We start from the raw sequence: 20,571 nt of genomic DNA, 5'->3' as shown, positions 1-20,571 counted from the left end.
ATTCAATAAACATTTCAGTCATCTAATGACTTGTCATATTTTATTTGACTAAACTAACTCTTAGAATCCAAGACACTAGTCTTTAAAAAGCTTAGAGGATATCTAGTACAAGCTTCCTATTTTACATGTTAGGAAATTAAAACTCAAAAAGATCAATTATCTAACCTATTAGTAAAAGCCCAAGAATTCATTGTTTTTATTCTCAATCAGGTCAGAATTGAAATGGCCTTGGTATAGGATATAGCAACTAGATTTGAGATATTTAAAGCACATTTTTTTTCCATATCTATCAGTCTTAGTCTTTTCTCCCCACCAGAGAATGTTTACTTCCAACAGCCCATGTATGGCCCAAATGGATACCAGATAGTACTTCTCTACATCACTTTTAATTATCATGGGTGGAGGCTCCAGATCTTGTCTCCCTATTAGGCTATACCCAGTATGAATGATGAGACTAAGTTCCCAGGCAAAGTTTACTTCTTGCCATGGAAAACAATTTTCATGAACCCAGATTTTAGGATTCAGTCAAGCCAATTATAATTAGACTATAATCATGCTAGATTAAACTAATCATTCTAATTAAAATCATGCTAGATAAAAGATAAGGCAGCATTTACCAAACCTACATAGTCATAAGAATCACCTGGAGTACTTGTTAGAAATACAGATTCCCTCCCTGCAGATTCAGACTCATTAGGTCTGATGTGATAGATTGGGCAACGTTGGAAAACACTAGAATAGGGTCTGTGGGCTAGCACAGGCAAGGCAGGTACAATAGAGCTTAGATGGCTGTACCAGAGGAGAAAAAACTTAAGAGGAAGATCAGAGATAGTTCAGACATAGAGGCAGATGTCTTTGGTCATATTAGTTAGCGTGTGCTTAAAAGTTGAGGTCATTGAGTGACATTAGTGGCTCTGAGGAAAGGTGGAATGCTCTAGAATTACCTAGCTGATGCTTCCTCTAGAACTGCATAATTAGTTGAAGTTGATTTTGTTATGTTAAATTAAAAGACCCCATGGTTCTTGATATCCCCAGTGTCTGGCATCACTGTCACTTGATAAAGATTGCTGGAATTAAAACAAAATAGATTCCATAGGGATATGAAGAAAACTTATACAGAGGAATTCTTTCCATTAAAGATGATTTTAAAATCTGCCTTTTAAAAATCATTGGCTGAGATTGTAAATGTACAAATATCTCTTTCACAATGGTGGAACAACTTCATTCTCCTGAGTGCTCTAGCCTTTGAATCTTCTGGAAAAGCAATGGAAAGGTGTTTATGCCCTCAGATGACCTGGAGAGCTTTCAATTCTGGCTTAATTCTCATCAACACCACATGGCTTATCCTCTAAGAACTTTTCTTTCCTGGTGGAAAGGATCTTGTAAATTATTTTTCCTCTTTGTGCCTGTGTTTTCTCATTGTAATATACCAATAATAACTACCTCAACAAGTTCTTGTGAGAAGAAAATGAATTGTTAATGTAATGTGCTCAGAAGAGTGCCTGGCAACAAGTGCTTAATAAATGTGAATTATTATTATTATTGTCACTTCAGAAGGAGAGTAGTTATGATGCTGGGGGTAGAAAGAAAAGAATCATTGAACTATGTGGAAGATTGAGGACAATGATGACCCCAATTTTTCTCCCTTTTCCACGCCCTCTGCAATGTGTCTTTGCAACTCCTCCTATCAAGAGATGGAATCTATTTCCCCACTCCTTGGGTCTGGGCTGATCTGTGACTTCCTTAGACCAACAGAATGCAGTAGAAGGGAAGGTATGCCAGTTCCAGGCCTAGCCCTCTAGAAGCATCGTGCAATTCCACTCTGTGTCTTGGGCCTTTACTCTGCCATGAGAAAAAGCCCAGGCTAGCCTGCTGGAAGGTGAGGCTGCATGAAATGAAGATAAGTCATCTCAGCTGAGGCCATTCTAGATCAGGTAAGATCAGAAAAACTATCCTTTTGAGCCCAGTTGAAATTATTGAACTGCAGAATTGTGAGCTAAATAAACGGTTGTCGTTTTAAGCTTTTAGATTTTGAGGGTGGTTGTTTAATGCAAAAATAACTACTTGATATCTTGTAATTAAAGATGAGGGACAGATGTCAAGTGATAAATGTTGGCTTATTTGCTACTCTAAGCCAACTACTAGCAGCTGGTTAATACTATAAAACATATTATCATAGAATTTTTTTTTTTTTATCATAGAATTTTAAACTTGGTATAGACTTTAAAGATATCTTGGTATAAACTCCTTAGCTTACAAATGAAGAAACTGGAACTCAAAGAGGTAAAGTGATTTGTAAAATGTCATTCATATAAGTAATTGTAAAGCTAGATTTGCAAAATGCTAGGAGAATAAAAAGGAATGAGGACAAATGCATATCGATTTTGGAAGCAAAGTAAAGGAAAGTGCTCAGGAACTTCTTATGAAAGAGAAGAGAATGTGACCATGGAAAGCTTAGGAGAGCAGTTCTGCATGACTGAGGTATTTTGCATCATTACCAGTAAATATGTGCCTATCAAGTCTCTCCACCCAAACAGTCTCAATGTTGGATGAGAATTAACTCACCCTCTAAGCATCTGTGGGCATAACCAGAGGCTACTGGCTTGGAGGACCAAATTTCCTTTAAGTTTGTAAAATATTCATATACCCTATCACATAGTATAGATTGTTTATATAAATACATATTTTTCTCCTCCAAAATTTCATGACAAACTGACTCTGCAGAAAGATGAGTCCTATTTGTCTTTGGTTATGCCCTGGAATATGACCTCTCCTGTTGGAAAAGTACATTAGATTAAGGTGGTCAAGCAAAAAAAAAAAAAAAAAATTCTATATACAGTTGATACAGTAAAGGATAAAAATTCACAAGGCCTCTGGTTCTCTCTTTGGGGTACCTCATTGTTAAGTCCTATTTCACCCCTCTATAAATATTTATTGAGCACCTTCTATGTTCCAGATACTGTTTTAGGTCTTGGAGATTTTTTAAAACAAAGATATACTATTCCAATTGTGACTCAAGCCAAAAACATTAGCTTTCTTATAGCATAGCCAGGGACACAAGAGGCATCACCATAGAAGGTGCAAAAGAAGAAGCTCTCGTGATAGATCTCATGATCTATCCAAAGGTAGCCAAAAGCAAGAAAGACTTAGACAAACCAACCCTGAGAACTGGCAATGGTAAGACACCAGCTGTGAATGCAGTGCAACCCATCCACTTGCTCTTGGCCTCCACCCCACCTCCCTGACAGGTGGCTGCCTGCAGTTGCAGGTATGACAACCTGCATGCCCTGGCAGGAGGAAAGCCAAACTCTCAGGGCACAGAACTAGACAAAGAAGAAAGCAATAGCTGTCCCTGGGAGGGAAAGGATCAATAATCAGTCCCTCAGAACCAAATTCACATGAGTAAAAATCCAAATAACTAATTTCTACAAATGTTTTTCACTTGTTAATCGAAATTTGGAAAAGATAAGACAAAGAGACATTTACCACCCTCATTTGATTGGACCCTGCAGATTGAAACCTGGGAGGCTGACTTTGGTAAGAATTTTTACATTCGGCCAGCTTTGTCAGGGGTCCTGGATTTCAGCTACAGTCTCCAGAGTAAGTGGGGTGTCCCAGCTAGCCCATTCTCATTGCCAGAAGTCTACGGGAGGAAAAAGGTCTTTTCCTCTATCCACTTTAAGTTCCTTGGCTGGGGCCCTGATAATCGGGCCAAAGACAGATTAACAAGTGAAAAACAAAGAGAAGTTTATCAATGTGCACTGTGCATGTACACATGAGAGTACCCAAAGATGAGCAACCCAAAATGTGGTTAGAATCTGGGTTTTTATACCATCTTAGGTAAGATAAAGGGGTAAAGGGCTTCTGAGAGAGGCTAGTTAGGGGAAGGCGGCCAGAAAAATATGGTAAACAAGAGTTGTTTAATAAAGTTAACCAGTTTTTTTTGGTGCCTTCTCCATTCACAAGAGTTAAAAGAGTCCTCGTCTTTCTGGTATAGGAAAATAAGACATCTTATTTACAAATGTAAGTTTCCTTCATAAATGTAAATTTCCTTTACAAAAGGGAATCTTGTGCCCTGGTTTTAGAGCTTTTCCTGGGTGTTCAGGTTCTACTGGCCTTTAGCTCAAAGAAGCATATTTTGGGGTGATTATTCTGGCATCATTCAAGATAGAGTAGCAATAAACCAAAACCTCCTGCTCTCAAGGGGTATATTAATTTCCTGCTGTTAATTACCACACACTTAGTGACTAAAACAACACAAACTTATTATGTTATCTTTCTGGAGGTCAGAAGTCTAAATTGGTTTTACAGAGTTGCTTTCCTTCTGAAGCCTCTAGCAGAGAATGTTTCCTTGACTTTTCCAGCTTTCATTTTTATTTATTTATTTATTGACTCTAACCAAGTTGTAGATTCTACTTCAATATTTCTTTTTAAAAAAATTTTATTGGAGTATAGTTGATTTACAATGTTGTGTTAGTTTCAGGTGTAGAGCAAAGTGAATCATTTATACATATATCCACTCTTTTTTAGATTCTTTTCCCATATAGGCCATTACAGAGTATTGAGTAGAGTTCCCTGTGCTATACAGTAGATCCTTATTAGTTATCTATTTTATATATAGTAGTGTGTATATGTCAATCCCAATCTCCCAATTTATTGCCCTCCACCCTTACCCCCTGGTAACCATAAGTTTCTATTCTACATCTGTAACTCTATTTCTGTTTTGTAAATAAGTTCATTTGTACCCTTTTTTAGGATTCCATATAGAAGTGATATCATGTGATATTTGTCTTTCTCTGTCTGACTTCACTCAGTATGACAATCTCTAGGTCCATCTATGTTGCTGCAAATGGCATTACTTTGTTCTTTTTTATGGTCAAGTAATATTACATTGTATATATGTACCACATCTTCTTTATCCATTTATCTGCTGATGGATATTTAGGTTACTTCCATGTCCTGGCTATTGTCAATAGTGCTGCAATGAACACTGGGGTGCATGAATCTTTTTGAATTATGGTTTTCTCCAGGTACATGCTCAGGAGTGGGATTGCTGGATCATATGGTAGCTCTATTTTCAGTTTTATAAGGAACCTCCATACTGTTCTCCAGAAAGGCTGTACAAATTTACATTCCCACCAACATTCCCTTTTCTCCACACCCTTTCCAGCATTTATGTTTGTAGATTTTTCTGATGATGGCCATTCTGGCCGGTGTGAGGTGATACCTCATTGTAGTTTTGTTTTGCATTTCTCTAATAATTAGTGATGTTGAGCATCTTTTCATGTGTTTTTTGACGATCTGTATGTCTTCTTTGGAGAAATGTCTATCTAGAACTTCTGCCCATTTTTTAATTGCGTTGTCTGCTTTTTTTTGATATTGAGCTGCATGAGTTGTTTGTATATTTTGGAGATTAATCCCTTGTTGGTTGCTTCATTTGCAAATATTTTCTCTCATTCTGAGGGTTGTCTTTTCATTTTGTTTATGGTTTCCTTTGCTGTGCAAAAGCTTTTAAGTTTAATTAGGTCCCATTTGTTTATTTTTGTTTTTATTTTCATTACTCTAGGAGGTGGATCAAAAAAGATCTTGCTGTGATTTATGTCAAAGGGTGTTCTGCGTATGTTTTCCTCTAAGAGTTTTACATTTAGGTCTTTAGTCCATTTTGAGTTTATTTTTGTGTATGGTGTTACAGAGTGTTCTAATTTGATTTGTTTACATTTAGCTATCCAGTTTTCCCAGCACCACTTATTGAAGAGACTTTCTTTTCTCCATTGTATAGTCTTGCCCCCTTTGTCATAGATTAGGTGACCACAGGTGTGTGTGTTTATCTCTGGACTTTCTATCCTGTTCCATTGCTCAATATTTCCGTTTTTGTGCCAGTATCATACTTTTTTGATGACTGTAGCTTTGTAGTATAGTCTGAAGTCAGGGAGCCTGATTCCTTCATCTCCCCTCATTTCCACAATATTGATTCTTCCAATCCAAGAACATGGTATATCTCCCCATCTGTTTGTGTCATCTTTTATTTCTTTCATCAGTATCTTATAGTTTTCTGAGTACAGGTCTTTCACCTCCTTCAGTAGGTTTATTCCTAGGCATTTTACTCTTTTTGATGTGATGGTAAATGGGATTGTTTCCTTAATTTCTCTTTCTGATCTTTCATTCTTAGTGTACAAGAATGTAAGAGATTTCTGTGTGTTAATTTTGTATCCTGCAACTTTACCAAATACATTGATGAGCTCTAGTAGTTTTCTGATAGCATCTTTAGGATTTTCTATGTATAGTATCATGTCGTCTGCAAACAGTGACAGTTTTACTTCTTTTCCAATTTGGATTCCTTTTATTTCTTTTTCTTCTCTGAAAGTTATTCTGGGACTGTTCAAGATGATAGAGCAGCAATAAACCAAAAACTTCTGCTCTCAAGGAGCATATTAATTTCCTGCTGTTAATTACCACATACTTAGTGACTAAAGAACACAAACTTATTGTCTTATGTTTCTGGAGGTCAGAAGCCTAAACTAGTTTCACAGAGTTGCTTTTCTTCTGAAGCCTCTAGCAGAGAATGTTTCCTTGACCTTTCCAGCTTTTAGAGGCCACCTATATTCATTGGCTTGTGGCCTCTTCCTGTATCTTGAAGCCAGCAGCACAGCATTTTTTCTGTCTTCTGCTTCCATTCCATGTTCACATCTCTCTCTGTCTCTGATCTTCCTATCTTCTTTTATAAGGACCTTTGTGATTATATTGGGTTTACACAGATGATTCAGATAATCCAGGGTAATCCCTCTATCCCAAGATCCTTATTTCAATCACATTTGCAAAGTATATATATATATATATTTATCATATAAGGCATTATAATCTCAGGTTTTGGCATTAGGACATGAACTTATCTGGGGGCCTCTTATTCAACCTAACACAAGAAGTCACATTTTAGTAAAGTTCACCTTTATAGAATAAAGTCCACGTTCTTGAATGTGTGTCAGATAAATTTTTATGATATTCGGGAAGGATACAAGATGGCAAAGTAGAAGGACTTGAGCTTACCTCCTCTCATGAAAATACTTAAATAACAAATAACAGCTGAACAACCATCAACAAAAAAGACTGGAACCTACCAAAAAAGATAATCTACATCCAAATACAAAGAAGTCACAATGAGATGGTAGTAGGGGCGCTTCTGTGATGTAATCAAATCCCATACCTGCTGGGTGGGCGACCCACAAAGTGGAAAAGAATTATATTGTGGAGTTTCTCCCACAGGAGTGAGAGTTCTGAGCCCCACGTCAGGCTCCCCAGCTGGGGGCCTGGTATTGGGAGGAGGAGCCCCCAGAGCATTTGGCTTTGCAGGCCAGCAGGGCTTGAGTGCAGAAGCTCCACAGGACTGGGGGAAACAGAGACCTCACACTTGGAGGGTGCACACAAGGTTTCATGTGCACTGGGACCTATGGCAAAGTAGTGACTCCATAGAAGCCTGGGCCAGACTTACCTCTGGGTCTTGTAGAGTCTCCTGGGGAGGTGAGGGTCAGTTCTGACTCACTGTTGGGGCAAGGACACCGGTGGTGGAGTCCCCCGGGAATATTCATCAGCATGAGCTCTCCTGGAGGTTGCCATTTTGGCACTAAGACCTGGCCCTACCCAACTGCCTGCAGGTTCCAGTGCTGGGACGCCTCAGGCCAATAGGGTGGGAACACAGCCCCACGCATCAGCAGGCAGGCTGCCTAATGTGTCCTGAGCCTACAGCAGCCTCTAAACACACCCCCTGACACAGCCCTGCCCACCAGAGAGACAAGACCCAGCTCTACCCACCAGTGGGCAGGCACCAGTCCCTCCCACCGGGAAGCCTGCACAAGCCCCTGCACCAACCTCACCCACCAGAGGGCAGACAGCAAAAGCAATCCTACAGCCTGTGGAACAGAGACCACAAAGACAGAAAGTTAGACAAAATGAGATGGCACAGAAATATGTTCCAGATGTAGGAACAAGATAAAACCCCAGAAGAACAACTAAGTGAAGTGGAGGTAGGCAATTCACCTGAAAAAGAATTCGGAGTAGTGATAGTAAAGATGATCCAAGATCTCGGAAAAAGAATGGAGGCACAGACCTAGAAGATACAAAAAGATGTTTACCGAAGAGCTAGAAGATTTAAAGAACAAACAAACAGAGATGAACAATACAGTAACTGAAATGAAAAATACACTAGAAGGAATCAATAGCAGAATAAACGAGGCAGAACAAATAAGTGAGCTGGAAGACAGACTGGTGGAAATCACTGCTGCAGAACAGAATAAAAGGGGAAAAAAAATGAAAGTTTTACGATGTTCTTCCCAGCAGTATCTCCCCGCCTCAAATACATAGCTCAGCAATCCTGATCTGCTTCTATTACCCTTCCCTCAAGAACACATCTGCTATATCTTACCCCCTGTGATTTGCCTCTGTCTACACTACCCTAGCCCTCCCATACCCCGTCCCTACATCCATTAACCCTCTGCCTGGCAAAACCCTCATCCAATACATCACCTTACCAGTGAAATGGTGCCCCTTCCATTTACTAGCAAAAGACCTTTGCCTGCCTCTACTGTGGATGTGATCACACTATATTAGAACTATCTGTTTATGTGTTGTTTGCCTTGTTCCATTAGTTGAAAGCTCCTTGAGAGTAGGGAGTATAGCATTCATTTTTTCTAGCCTCATCACTCAGCATAGTACTTGGCACACAATAAGAGCTTAAGAAATGTCAAATAAATGAGTATCACTGAAATTGTTTAACTATAATAATTATGAGAGGAAGGAGGGAGGGGAAAATTGAAGGAGTTTTTATCTTGAGTTGTTAAGAAAGTTTGGTAAAGAGCAGCTTTCTTTGCTGAGCCTAGAAAAGGAATAGCAGACAGGGGAAAGATGAGATATACATGACTCACAGGCAGTGATGATAATAAGAGCCGGAGGCACTGAAGCTTCAGGGCTGCTCCTCTCGGTTGGGGTGCTTTTGATGTGTGCCTGCTTTGATCTCTGCTGTGCAGCTATGGCCCAGGATGTTCTGGAATGAAGAAAAACTACTTACTGTTTCCTGTTTCCAAGATCCAGAGTGTGTTAGAAAATAAGCACTTGGGGAAGGGGTTGGTTTTTCCGGTGACAAAATCATTTCCCAAAGGTAAACGGTCTCTCCCACATGGTTGAGAGCTGAAGCAGATGAAAAGAGGACGCACAGAGAGGACATTGCAGTGTGCAGAAGAGAAAAGCTGAATGCAACATAAGAGCAGAGACAAGATAAAATAGAAAAATGCAAAAGGGCAGCAGCACATGGGTGAGGTCAGCTAAGCTGTACTAGTAATGGACACAATGGGACACTGGACCACACATGGACGGATTTTGCCAGCCTCTTGGAAAACACATGCATGGGAACACAGGTAATGACATTCCATCACCTTATACTAAGGAAAAGGACAACACAGCTAGCAGATCATGACTGAGGGCAAAGAGACACAGACATACACTGCTACCTCTTTGTGTATGGGAGGCCAAATAGAACTCCCATTTGTGTAGTTTATTTAGAAGCATAACTTCTGTTATGAATTATGCCCAAGTTAAATCATCCTTATTAAATTTGTCTGAGATGTGGATTCAGTTATTCTCAAAAACTGATTTTTGAAATAGAGCTTCCATTTTAGAAACTTTCTAAATTTGTATAATAGTCAGATTCTATTCACCATCTCAAACTAACCTAGTGTAAATGTTCGGCAACTTTAATCTCCCCAGATTGGTAGAGAGAGAAAGGAGATATTATGAACTCTCAAAAAAAAAAAAAAGAAAAAAAAAAAGGAGCAGGTGCAATAAAGTTTGATCTAAGTATTGTCAGAAGGAAAATCAAGCCTTATAATGCCACACATATTGAACAGTTTAGGGATTAAAAATACCTAAGCAAATATCTGATGGATTTGATTAAAAAAGGAAGCAATTTCCAGAATATGTGTATTTTAGGGTTAATTGTCAGAGCCCCCAAATCCGGGTATTCGATGAGATACATCAGTGGAGGTCAAAGTCATTAAAGTTCTTCTACAAAGGCCTAAATTACATGATTTAACACACCAGACAGCAGAGACCTTGTCTGTTTTATTCCCCACTTGAAGAGTTCCAGCACACTGTGGATACTCAACAAACAGTTGATGGAACAAGAATAAGTATAGAGAAACTGAAGCACTGAATCTATAAAATTTGTGCTTGTGAATGGGGATAACAACTGGCATGAAAAATCATGATTTTCTAAAAACCTGTAAGTCTCTGAGGCTCGGGCTTCTGTAGTTTAGTCCTAGGAGAGAGTTAATATTAATAGTTACATTTTTTGGAGTTAATATTAGTAGTTACATTTTTTTGAGTTCCATCCTATACCAGATATTGAGCTAGACAACTTAGATACATTGTTCCTAATCCTCAGAATAACTTCCCAAGTTACATAATACTATCTGTTTTATAGATGGGGATATAGGCTGTGAAAAGTTAAACAACTTTTCCAAAGTTACATAGCTATTAAATGGCAGAGCAGTAACTCAAATCCACATCTGACTGCTAATCAATGTGTTTTACTTATATCAAACTGTCTCTAAGAATGTATATATTTTGAAAAATTTTATTCCTTGTAATAAAATTAGTGTATGTTCATGAGAATAAATTTGGAAAATACAGAAATGTATAGGAGAAATAAAAGGTCAGCCATGATACCTCCACTCTTTTGTACACATATGGCAATACAATTGATTCTCATTATTTGCAGTGATGTTTCTATAAAGTCGCCACAAACACTGAAATAGCAAATCCTGAACCGTTGCTCCTAGGGGAATTACAGGGTTAGGTTCTTTCGAGCCTTTGGTCATAACATTTTCAGGAACTGACTAATCTATAACCTTGTTTTATGTATGTTTCTGTTCAAAACCACATTATTTAATATGTATTGTTAATTCATTAACATTTAACTCACAGCCAACAGCACTGTAACTCATGCCTGAGTGAAGCGTATCTAACACATACATTTGCTTGTCAGGAACATCACCACCTTGTTATGCTTATGCTTAGGAATAAAAGGCAGCACTTCAGCACTATGCTTGGGGTTCAATTTAAACAGTGCAATCACCTATAAAAACAACAAAAATAAGAAAAACACGGCACTACATAGACTGCAAAGAGGACATTTGTTCATAGCATGAGAGCTAAAACAAGAAGTTAGAGCCTCATCTTGCTCAACCTCAGCTGGAAGCATGCGTGTCAGGTGATTCAAATCATAGTCTACTACATAATCACAGAGCTAGCAGTTGGATAATATGTCAGCCTCTGCTTCCTGAGAGGAGAGATCTTAGGCAGTTCATTCTATTCTTATCAATTTTGAAGAAAATTGTATACAGGTTCCCTTGAAAGTATGTATCAATATTACAATTTCACAGAAAGTTTATTCAAAATCTGAATTGCTCAGGTTAGCCTTCTCCTTTCTGCCTTGTTTCATTTAGAAGCAAAGATTTTTGGAGGTGGGGGTGAGGAGACCAAATTATCATTCTTTTTTTTTTAGCTGTGCCTTGCAGCATGTGGGATCTTAGCTCCCCAACCAGGGATCAAACTCGTGCCCACTGTATTGGGAGGGTGGAGTCTTAACCACTGGAATGCCAGGGAAGTCGCTATGATTCATTTTTAATACAAGGATAATCTCAGACATTTTCCTTTTCCAAATATTTATATTTATTACTGTTTTAGTTTGGAAAAAGCAATGTTGTACATGATAGAAATTAAAACAGTTCCAAGGGTATACACATTAAAAAAATAAGACTCCTTCATATCCCCAAAATTCAGCAATCACTGTTTATCATTTCTTGTAAATACCTCGCAGAAATACTCTATGCAGCTTCTAACATATATCTACATTTAAATTTTAAAAGACATAAGAATGAAAAGACATACAGGACAGGATGGATAATAAGTATCCCAGTAAAACTGTTCCTTCAAACTCCACTTTATCCAAAAAGGTAATGATATATTTTATAACTCTCAAATGCACCGTGTACAAAGGCAATAAATGGTCTTGAGATTTTTGTTTTGTTTTAATTTTAAGGGAAAGGGAACTATTATCAATTGGAGGCATATTGTATGCACATTTGTGCTAGGTACTTTATACATTTTATCTATTTTGAGCTCTCAAAGATGTCATGAAGGAAGTATTATCCCCATTTTACTAATAAAAAACCTGCATCTCAGAGAAGTAAATTTTTTAATATCACACAGCTGACAACTAATATAAACACAATTAGAACTCAGTTCTGCCTGATTCCAATACCCACACTCATTCTATATATATTCTAGATCTTACACATTATGTTTAATATCTGAATTATAAATATGGATATGACAGTTGATATTAGCTCAGTGGTTTAAAAATCCCTAATGAGGATCTGTACCTATAAGTTCACCCTTCTGCAGTCTGTGATTAATACCATTTTGTACTTGACATTATAAAGCCATAAATATTCAGTGGAGTCAAATCCCTTTTAAAGAGAACATCAGACTAAAAAGAACTACAACAGAGGAGGCCTGCAGATGGCACTGCTGCCCATAAGTCATCCAAATCTAATTTACTAATAGTTTTTTTAAAAAATAAATACACAGTCATTTTAGGAATTATATAACACTGATTACAAAAGTTAAACTTCCACCAACATCTGTGATTTATAAATTGTGTAATTCCTTCCAATTTATGATTTGATGTTGAAATTTAATTTTCTGTTTAATGAACTTAATAGCAATGCTTAATAGCCCTACAGCCTAGCAATAGGTGGAACATAAATCTGAGTGGAGGGGATACATGAATATTAAGCTGGGGAAGAGAAAGACATTTGGACTCTTTGCTTTAGCATAAAGTACTGCCTGACAAATCAGGTCACTTAATTGTGAGGAGACAGGTTGAAACTGCTAAATCTAAAGATGGATGCAGTCTTTAGAACTTCCAAGATATAAATCAGAAAGCTGATCAAAACCCCAAAATACAAAAGTCTAAGATCCTGTACATAATGAATAAGAATATAGGTCTTTTCACTGTATTTTTAGCTTCACCATGAACTTTTAAGAAAAATTATTGCTAATCTCTAATCCTAGTCAATCATATAAGCTTTAGAAAAGAAGAGAGCCACTTTCTTTTGAGTTTTTGAGACACAGAATACTCCAAGATTTCACAGGGTTTTATGTGGTTGATAAGATTATAGGTGATTTAAACTTTTTCATTTCCAAATCACCTATAATAAACAGACATTACTTTTTAATAAATCAACAAATAATAAAGTAAAAAATAATCCCCAAACATCAATTCTCATAATCTCTCTCATAGTAACACAATCCCTTTTCTAGTTTGTTCGTTTTAATGCTAGGGATCCTTTGCAGTGAATATGAGGTGTTCTCCATAGAACCCCTCAGTGCACACTCATTCATTTCCCAGCTGTCAGGAATATTGGCTGCACTCCTCTTTAGGAACTGTGCTTGGCTGAAGGGAACTGCTTCACCCAAGGTTACACTTCCTCCCGAATCAGCGCATATTCAGTGACTGGTTTACATGAAGGTACAAAGGCCCAGCTCCTTTTCTCTATTGTGGACAATTCTGAAGGCCCACCCCAGCTCCACAGCCTGTTCACCGGATCAGTTGAGGCCTCTGTTACAATTCTGTGGTAGTTCAACTTTTTCTTTTGCCCCATCCCCTGCAGCACTTTAAGTATTGCTCCTAAGTGTACCATCCAGTACACAAACATTTGTCTCAATATTATGGGTAACATGACCTTAGGCAGAACTAAGACTAGTCTTAGGACGCTGACTAAAATAGAATTTTGGATCTGGATCAATCAATGGCTGGCTTGTAATGAGGAGACTATCACTGGTGGTTGGTAGAGTACTGACAGTCCCTGCCAAAATTTTTATTAGTGGTGAATTGGCACCAATTCTCAGCCAAGAAAACAAATCTAAAACAATATCACTTGTCTTCTGGTTTGCAGTTTTTTAAAAGAAGTCTATAATTCTTATTTTTGTTCCTCTGTATAAACTGCTTTTTCTCTGCTTTTAAGATCTTCCTCTTTATCACTAGTTTTCAGCAACTTGCTTATGTGTGCCTTGTTGCAAATTTATGTTTTTTTTGGGGGGGTTACTTGAGCTTCTGTGGGTTTATGGTCTTTGTCACATTTAGAAAAACTTCAGCCATTATTTTTGGTCAATAACTTTTATGCCCTCCCTTTTTCTTTCTTCTCTCATAGACTCCAATCCACATGTTACTTGGTTATTTTCACATAGATCACTGAGACTCTGTTCTTTGTCTTTTTCAGTTTTGTTTCCTTTGTACTTTATTTTGGGTAGTTCCTATTGCTGTTTTCAAGTTCATGAATCTTCTGCTGTGTCTAATTGGCTCTTAATTTCATTCCATGTATTTTTCATTTTGGGTATTGTATTTTTAACCTCCAGAATTTCTCTTTGAATCTTTTTTTTATCTTTCATTTCTATCACTATATTCCTGATTTTCTTTATATCCTAGAATATATTTATAATGTTTATAATAACTGTTAAAGTGTCTCTAATTTCATTATCTGTCACTTCTGGGTATGTTTCTATTGATCGCTTTTCCCCCTGGTTATGGATTATATATTTTTTTCTGTTTCTTTGTATGTCTGGTAATTTTTGATTGGATGCTGGACATTGTGAGTTTTACACTGTTAAGTGCTGGATTTTGTTGTATTTCTTTAAAGTATTGAACTTTGTTCTGGCATACAGGAAGTTACTTGAGGAGCAATTTGAACATTTTCAGGCTGTTTTTAAGATTTATTAGGGTGAATTTATAGCAGTTTTTATTCTAGGGCGAATTTGGCCTCACTACTGAAGCACAACTCTTCTGAAGATGCTACCCAATGTCCCAAGTATTAGAAGTTCTCTATATTTTGGCTGATGGGAATATGAATTATTCCCAGGTCCATGAGGTACAGAGATTGTTTGGTTTACTGCTTTCCAGTCTGTTCTCATTCTTTCCTTGGCTAGTTTTTTTTTTTTTTTTAGTACTCAACTGACTTACTTCACTGTGCTCCATGCCAATTAGTACTCAACAAAACCTTTAGACCACTGCAGATCTCTGAAGGGTTTTTTTCTTTTCTTCTTCTTCTTTTTTTTAAATATCTCTCTCAGTCATCCTGAACTCTGATCTCTAGCTCCTTAATGCAGTGAGACACTGGGCTTTATTTTGGCTGCCCCTCCCTGCACTGTGGCCTGCCAACTGCCTGTAGGCAGTAATCTGGGGACAATCATAGGACTTACCTCCTTTGTTTTCCTTTTCTCAGGAATCAGTCTTTTATTACCTGTAGTTCGATGCCTAGAAACAGTTGCTGCATATACTTTGGTTTTCTACTTGCTTATGGAAGGATAAGTTAGAGACCAACTAATGATGATATAAAAATTGTTTTTACAATGAGCAAAAAGTCAAAACTACTTTCAAATGTCTTATACATTCTGTGTTCCCTCAGTACACATTCTGAGAGGTTTTCAGGAGAGTTAAAAACAGCTGCTCTGTACATCTTTTCCCCCAGTTCTTAGAAAATAAGATTCTTAGTTAATACAAAAGCTAATTCTGAGATAACAAAAGATTCTTAGTTGTTATACTTTATTGTATTTAGAACTATTAAGTTTATTCCAGTGAACTAACTTTATTTCTTTAAATTTAGAGTTTAATATTAAAACCAGCAATCCTTTCTCTCCTAGAAGTTTCATTTCAACAATAACACCACATGCATATACATATACACATATGTGCTTTACCTTCAAAATCAAAAGGAGATATATCTTTGGGAGAGATACACAGGCTGCCAGGATATAAAATTCTGGATCTATTTTTAATTCTTCCAAAGATGGGGTAAAAAATATCACCACTGATAGAATAGAAAAGAAAATATATTGTGAGATATGAGGACAGAGATTTGGAAGGGAAGGAGTTTTAATCAGCAGAAATCTTATTAAACTCATTATCAGAGGAAAGGACTTAGAAATTGAGCTTGGGCTTGCTAAGGTCAAGATTTAAATATATTGCTGCTTTAAATTATCTTAACAACCCAGTTAGGTAGATGTTATTATTCATATTTTATGGATGAGGAAACTCAGAATTTACATTTTCCAAGGACAGAAGCTAGCCAGTAGGAAATTCCTTGTATTGATACTTTCCACTACTGAGTGCTAGATAACTAGACAGTATATGAGAAGAGTGGATTACTAAACGACAACAATTAGCAGAAGCTGTTGGGAATGGTTGGTGGCAATAACTTCTGGGACCAGAACTACAATTCCCTGTGCATTGCCACAGATTTACTATTTCACACCCTCTCCCTTCAAACTTGCAATATCTTCCCCACCATGCTTTACTCTCAAGGGTTGACTCTGATTCTTATTTCCTGAGAAGGCAAAAGCAATTAGAAGATACTTTTTATAAGCACTCAACATCAAATCAACCCATCAATATTTGAAATTAAAGACTCTGCCCTTTTTTTCTGATACAACGGTATCTGTCCATGCTCCAGCCAAAGGTTAATAAGCCTTCTATTTGTGTAATGGGTCCTGTATGCTTTCACATATTCAAGGATATTGCTTCTGACGATATTAATGCTTTCCTTCCTCATCAAATTTTCTCATTATATTAGACCAGGTATTTTCAACCAGTATGTACAATCAGAAGCTGTGTTTCATGACTAAAAAATAGTTTAATAAGACTCACCAGTTGGTCACAATTTTGTTTTGGTTCCTTTCTGATCAAAGCAATTGAGAGGACTGTATTTTTGCTAAGATCTCTTCTAGTGTTATAATTCTAGGTGTTTCTAGTATTAATTTCTAACATTTAATAGAGTGCCTATTCTATACTAGACATTGTGCTAAAAACTTCTCACGAATTATTCTATTTAATACTCACAACAATCCTAAGGAACAGGTACTATTATAATCTTTATTGTATAGATAAGAAAACTGGGATTTAGAGAAGTTAAATAACCTGTCTCAGGTTACACAGTAAACAGCACAGTAGGATTCAAATCTGACTTCAGAGTTCACATTATTAAACTGTTACATCATGTATTTTGTAACCTCAATTGCATGCACATTAAGGGAGATCAAAATTTATATGTCTTTATAATATTTATATATTTAATATCCATCAATAAATACAAAATTAAATTGTTATAAAACCCACAATAGTTTTTATCTCAATATGCAACATAATTCACATTATTACATACCTTTAAACAGGAAAACTTTTAGTATACAAACACCTTGGGAAGAATTGTAATTCACTTCAATATTTTTATAGCTAAGGTTTCTGGGCAAAAGATATAGTTATTTTCTGTCCATATTTTTAATAAAAATATTAATTTCAAATGGAACATTGTCATTTTACAGTACAAAATTACACTGAAAAATCAAAACAGTCATTGAACAATAAGTGTCTATTACATCCCAGGAATTATGTATATCTTTACACTTACCAAAGAGATATTAAATAATCTTCAGGAAAATGTGGAAGAAAAGCTGCTTCAAGTTTGTACGCAGTTAGTCAAGCAGAAATTTGTAGAACCTTCTATTAAGATGAAAGGGATTTATACTTGGCATTTTCTTCCAATGAAATAATAAAGCCAGTGTGAAACCAGCTTGACATTTTATTTATAAAAAGTATTTAGGGCACTGATTCTCAAAGCTGGCTGAATATTGGAATCACCTAGAGGGTTTAAAAAATACTGAGGCCTATATGCCATCCCTTAAAATTTTGATTTAATCAGTATAAGGTAGGGCCTGAGCATGTATTATTTTAAAACTCTCCAGGTGATTCTAATATGCAACAATTTGAAAACACTAGCTTAGGAAATTGTTGCATAATTAAAAAGGCTAGTCTTCAGTTGAATGAATCCTCATGACTTGATTTCAGGGGGTGTATTGTTTTTTTAAGTATCTGGTAGGTATATCTCCCTTGATTAGGAAGCAAATACTTTAGGGAAGAGGTTTTCTGGTTTATTCATCATTTTCTCTCCACATCTTGAAGAATGAAAGGCACATAGTAGTTGCTAAATAAATATCTTTTAAATGAATATGTGATTGCCTTATACTTCTTTCATATCTTTATATTCTAGTAGATTCATGAAGATAAGAATGCAAAAGATATTTATTGAAAAAATGAATGACTGAAGCAGTTAGGGTAAATGTTTAAGGCAAACCAAAGTCTTATAATATATATTCATATTTTAAAAACACATACATATATAAATAGATAAAAAGTAGCAAAAGAACATATGAGTGCAATATTTAGCAGTTGAAAATTAATTCATTGAATTTTCAAATATTCTTCACATTCTTACACTTAGAAACAAAAGTAATCCTAAACAACTAGTTCTTTAAGCTAACATCCATAAGCACATGCAGATAAGTTGTTTTTTTGTTTTTTTGTTTTAAAGAATTACAGCTTAATCTTGAAGAACAAACATCATTTTTCAAAATTCAAGTAAATGAAACTTTAGCACACATCATGATAGCTTTTCCAGATAGTTGTATAAAAAAAAAAGATTATTTCTGATTAAAATATTTGGTATCACCTATTGTCACTTGCTCTCCATTGAGATTCACTAGTTTCTCAGCAGTTTCACATTGATAAAAACTATTTTGGCACTTCCTTACATAATGTTCTATTTAGAAAAACCTTATTGATAAATAGACTTCCTTTTTAGTAGCTGAATTCTTAGATATGGCTTCACTTACCAAAGTTCCACAAGTATTACATGATTTTCAATTCAATTAGTATCTTAAACTACGAAACTTTGGTTTTCTTAAAATTAGCATTGGTTGCTTGATTGTAGGTTTGTCACCAAAAAGTGCTGCTTCACTTTCAGAGGTTGGAAATCTTTTCTGATATATCAAGGGATATTCCTTCTGAAACTTAAAAATGAGGTGAGGAATTAGAGGGTATTTAACATTATTACCTGAGCTGAAGCCACTGGTCAACATTTTATAAGGATTCAATGCCTTTCTCAAAGATGTATTACAGAGATCAGTATCCTTTCACTTTATTCTTGCTTCTCCCTCCACTTTCTCACACATGAAAGGTACCCTGTAATATTTCTTAGATTCCAGTTAGCATTAACATCTAGGATTCTCTTCTGCTGTTAATTCTCCTAAATTCCAGATGTTCTTCCTTCTCATTGGTAAAGCCTATGAAGGTCACAAGGATCTAGTTAGTATATTTCATACTTCTTTGAGTATCTCAGACCAGGAATTGGACTTGCCAGAATCATGTGGCTACAGGGTTTTGATGTAGAGCTAAAAATTCTAAATGGTAATGATGAGTCACTAAAAGTTACATATTATAGTCCTAAGTTTATAATTATTTTCCCAGGGTAATGCATGCTTTAAATATAAAACACTGGAAGTAAAGGAGAGTATCTGTTATTATGGTTATTATGAAAACTTCAGGACAGAGTAAAACCAGGCAGGTAGTCATACATAGCCTACATATATGATATTTAAAATTCAAAATATTAAAATGATAAATTAGATTCTAAATGTCATTAAATAACAATCAGCAATAGCATATTAGAAAATATTTATGATTGAAACTTGTTCATTCCCTTACCTGTTTTAGTTTTTTCCTTTTCTCCTTCACAGGCAAACTCTTATTTTTAATAATATTCTCTAAAAGTTCTGCAACTGCAGCTTGAGAGGTAGAAACTTTTTGTTCATCAAACTCCTGAGCACTAATTTGTTTACAGTATGAATACGTTGGCAAAGGAGCAATCACTCCATCTCCAGGATTTTTAATCTGTAATGAACAAAATGATACATACAGTCAAATCCATTAATTCTGGTCATGTTCCTATTTGGTAAAGGGTTCTTCTGATGGGTTTTAATACCTATTATTTTGCCACCAAACATTCAGCACTTTAAGAAAACTGTATTATGCAGCGGAGTAGCAGTAAGTCAGTAGGGTCTCAATCCCAGCCCTACAACCTACTAGCTTTATAACCATCAGCAAGTTATTTAAACTGGTCTTGGTCTGTCTCCTCATCTGTAAAATGTGAATGTATGTGAGATAATGTATATAAAATGCTTAGCACACAAGTATTAAATAAAGGTAGCTAACATCATTAGAACCAATAACCATGGATTTTATTCTTTTAACTACAAAACACTAACAAAGTGATATTTTAATTCATCTTAAAACATTAACATTTTGAAATGGTAATAAAGTGTTCATCTACTATTTTTGAGATGTAAGAGCATGGGCAGGGCCCATAACATCTGTAGACAAGGTGATTAGGAACCAAGATGGCAGAGTAGAAGGACGTGCGCACTCCCTCTTGAGAGAACACGAGAATCACAACTAGCTGCTGGACAATCATCGACAGGAAGACACTGGAACTCACCGAAAAAGATACCCCACATCCAAAGAAAAAAGGAGAAGCCACAATGAGATGGTAGGAGGGGCACAATCACAGTAAAAACAAATCCCATAACTGCTGGGTGGGTGACTCACAGACTGGAGAACACTTATACCACAGA

The 20,571-nt window shown here is 36.3% G+C and overlaps 1 protein-coding gene across 4 annotated transcripts in view; it reads right to left on the bottom strand.

Annotated features, from left to right (window-relative positions):
- Positions 1–983: 983 nt before the first annotated feature.
- The window catches only part of DEPDC1 (DEP domain containing 1), a 41,555-nt gene continuing 21,967 nt past the window's right edge, over positions 984–20,571 (bottom strand). For all 4 annotated transcript variants that reach the window (XM_089921131.1, XM_022581125.3, XM_022581124.2 and 1 more), the window contains 2 exons: positions 19,646–19,831; positions 984–18,951 (listed from right to left, as the gene is read on the bottom strand). In XM_089921131.1, the coding sequence (XP_089777257.1) occupies positions 18,811–18,951; positions 19,646–19,831 (327 nt within the window). In that variant the 3' untranslated portion in view covers positions 984–18,810. The remainder of the gene's footprint in view (positions 18,952–19,645; positions 19,832–20,571) is intronic.

The sequence above is a fragment of the Delphinapterus leucas genome, chromosome 1 (assembly GCF_059928025.1).
Source record: "Delphinapterus leucas isolate spDelLeu-1000000601 "Yukka" chromosome 1, BTC_Dleu_Yukka2, whole genome shotgun sequence".
In the NCBI taxonomy this organism is placed as follows: Eukaryota; Metazoa; Chordata; class Mammalia; order Artiodactyla; family Monodontidae; genus Delphinapterus; species Delphinapterus leucas.
The sequence above is the reverse complement of the archived record's forward strand: the minus strand, read 5'-3'. Positions and strand labels throughout refer to the sequence as shown.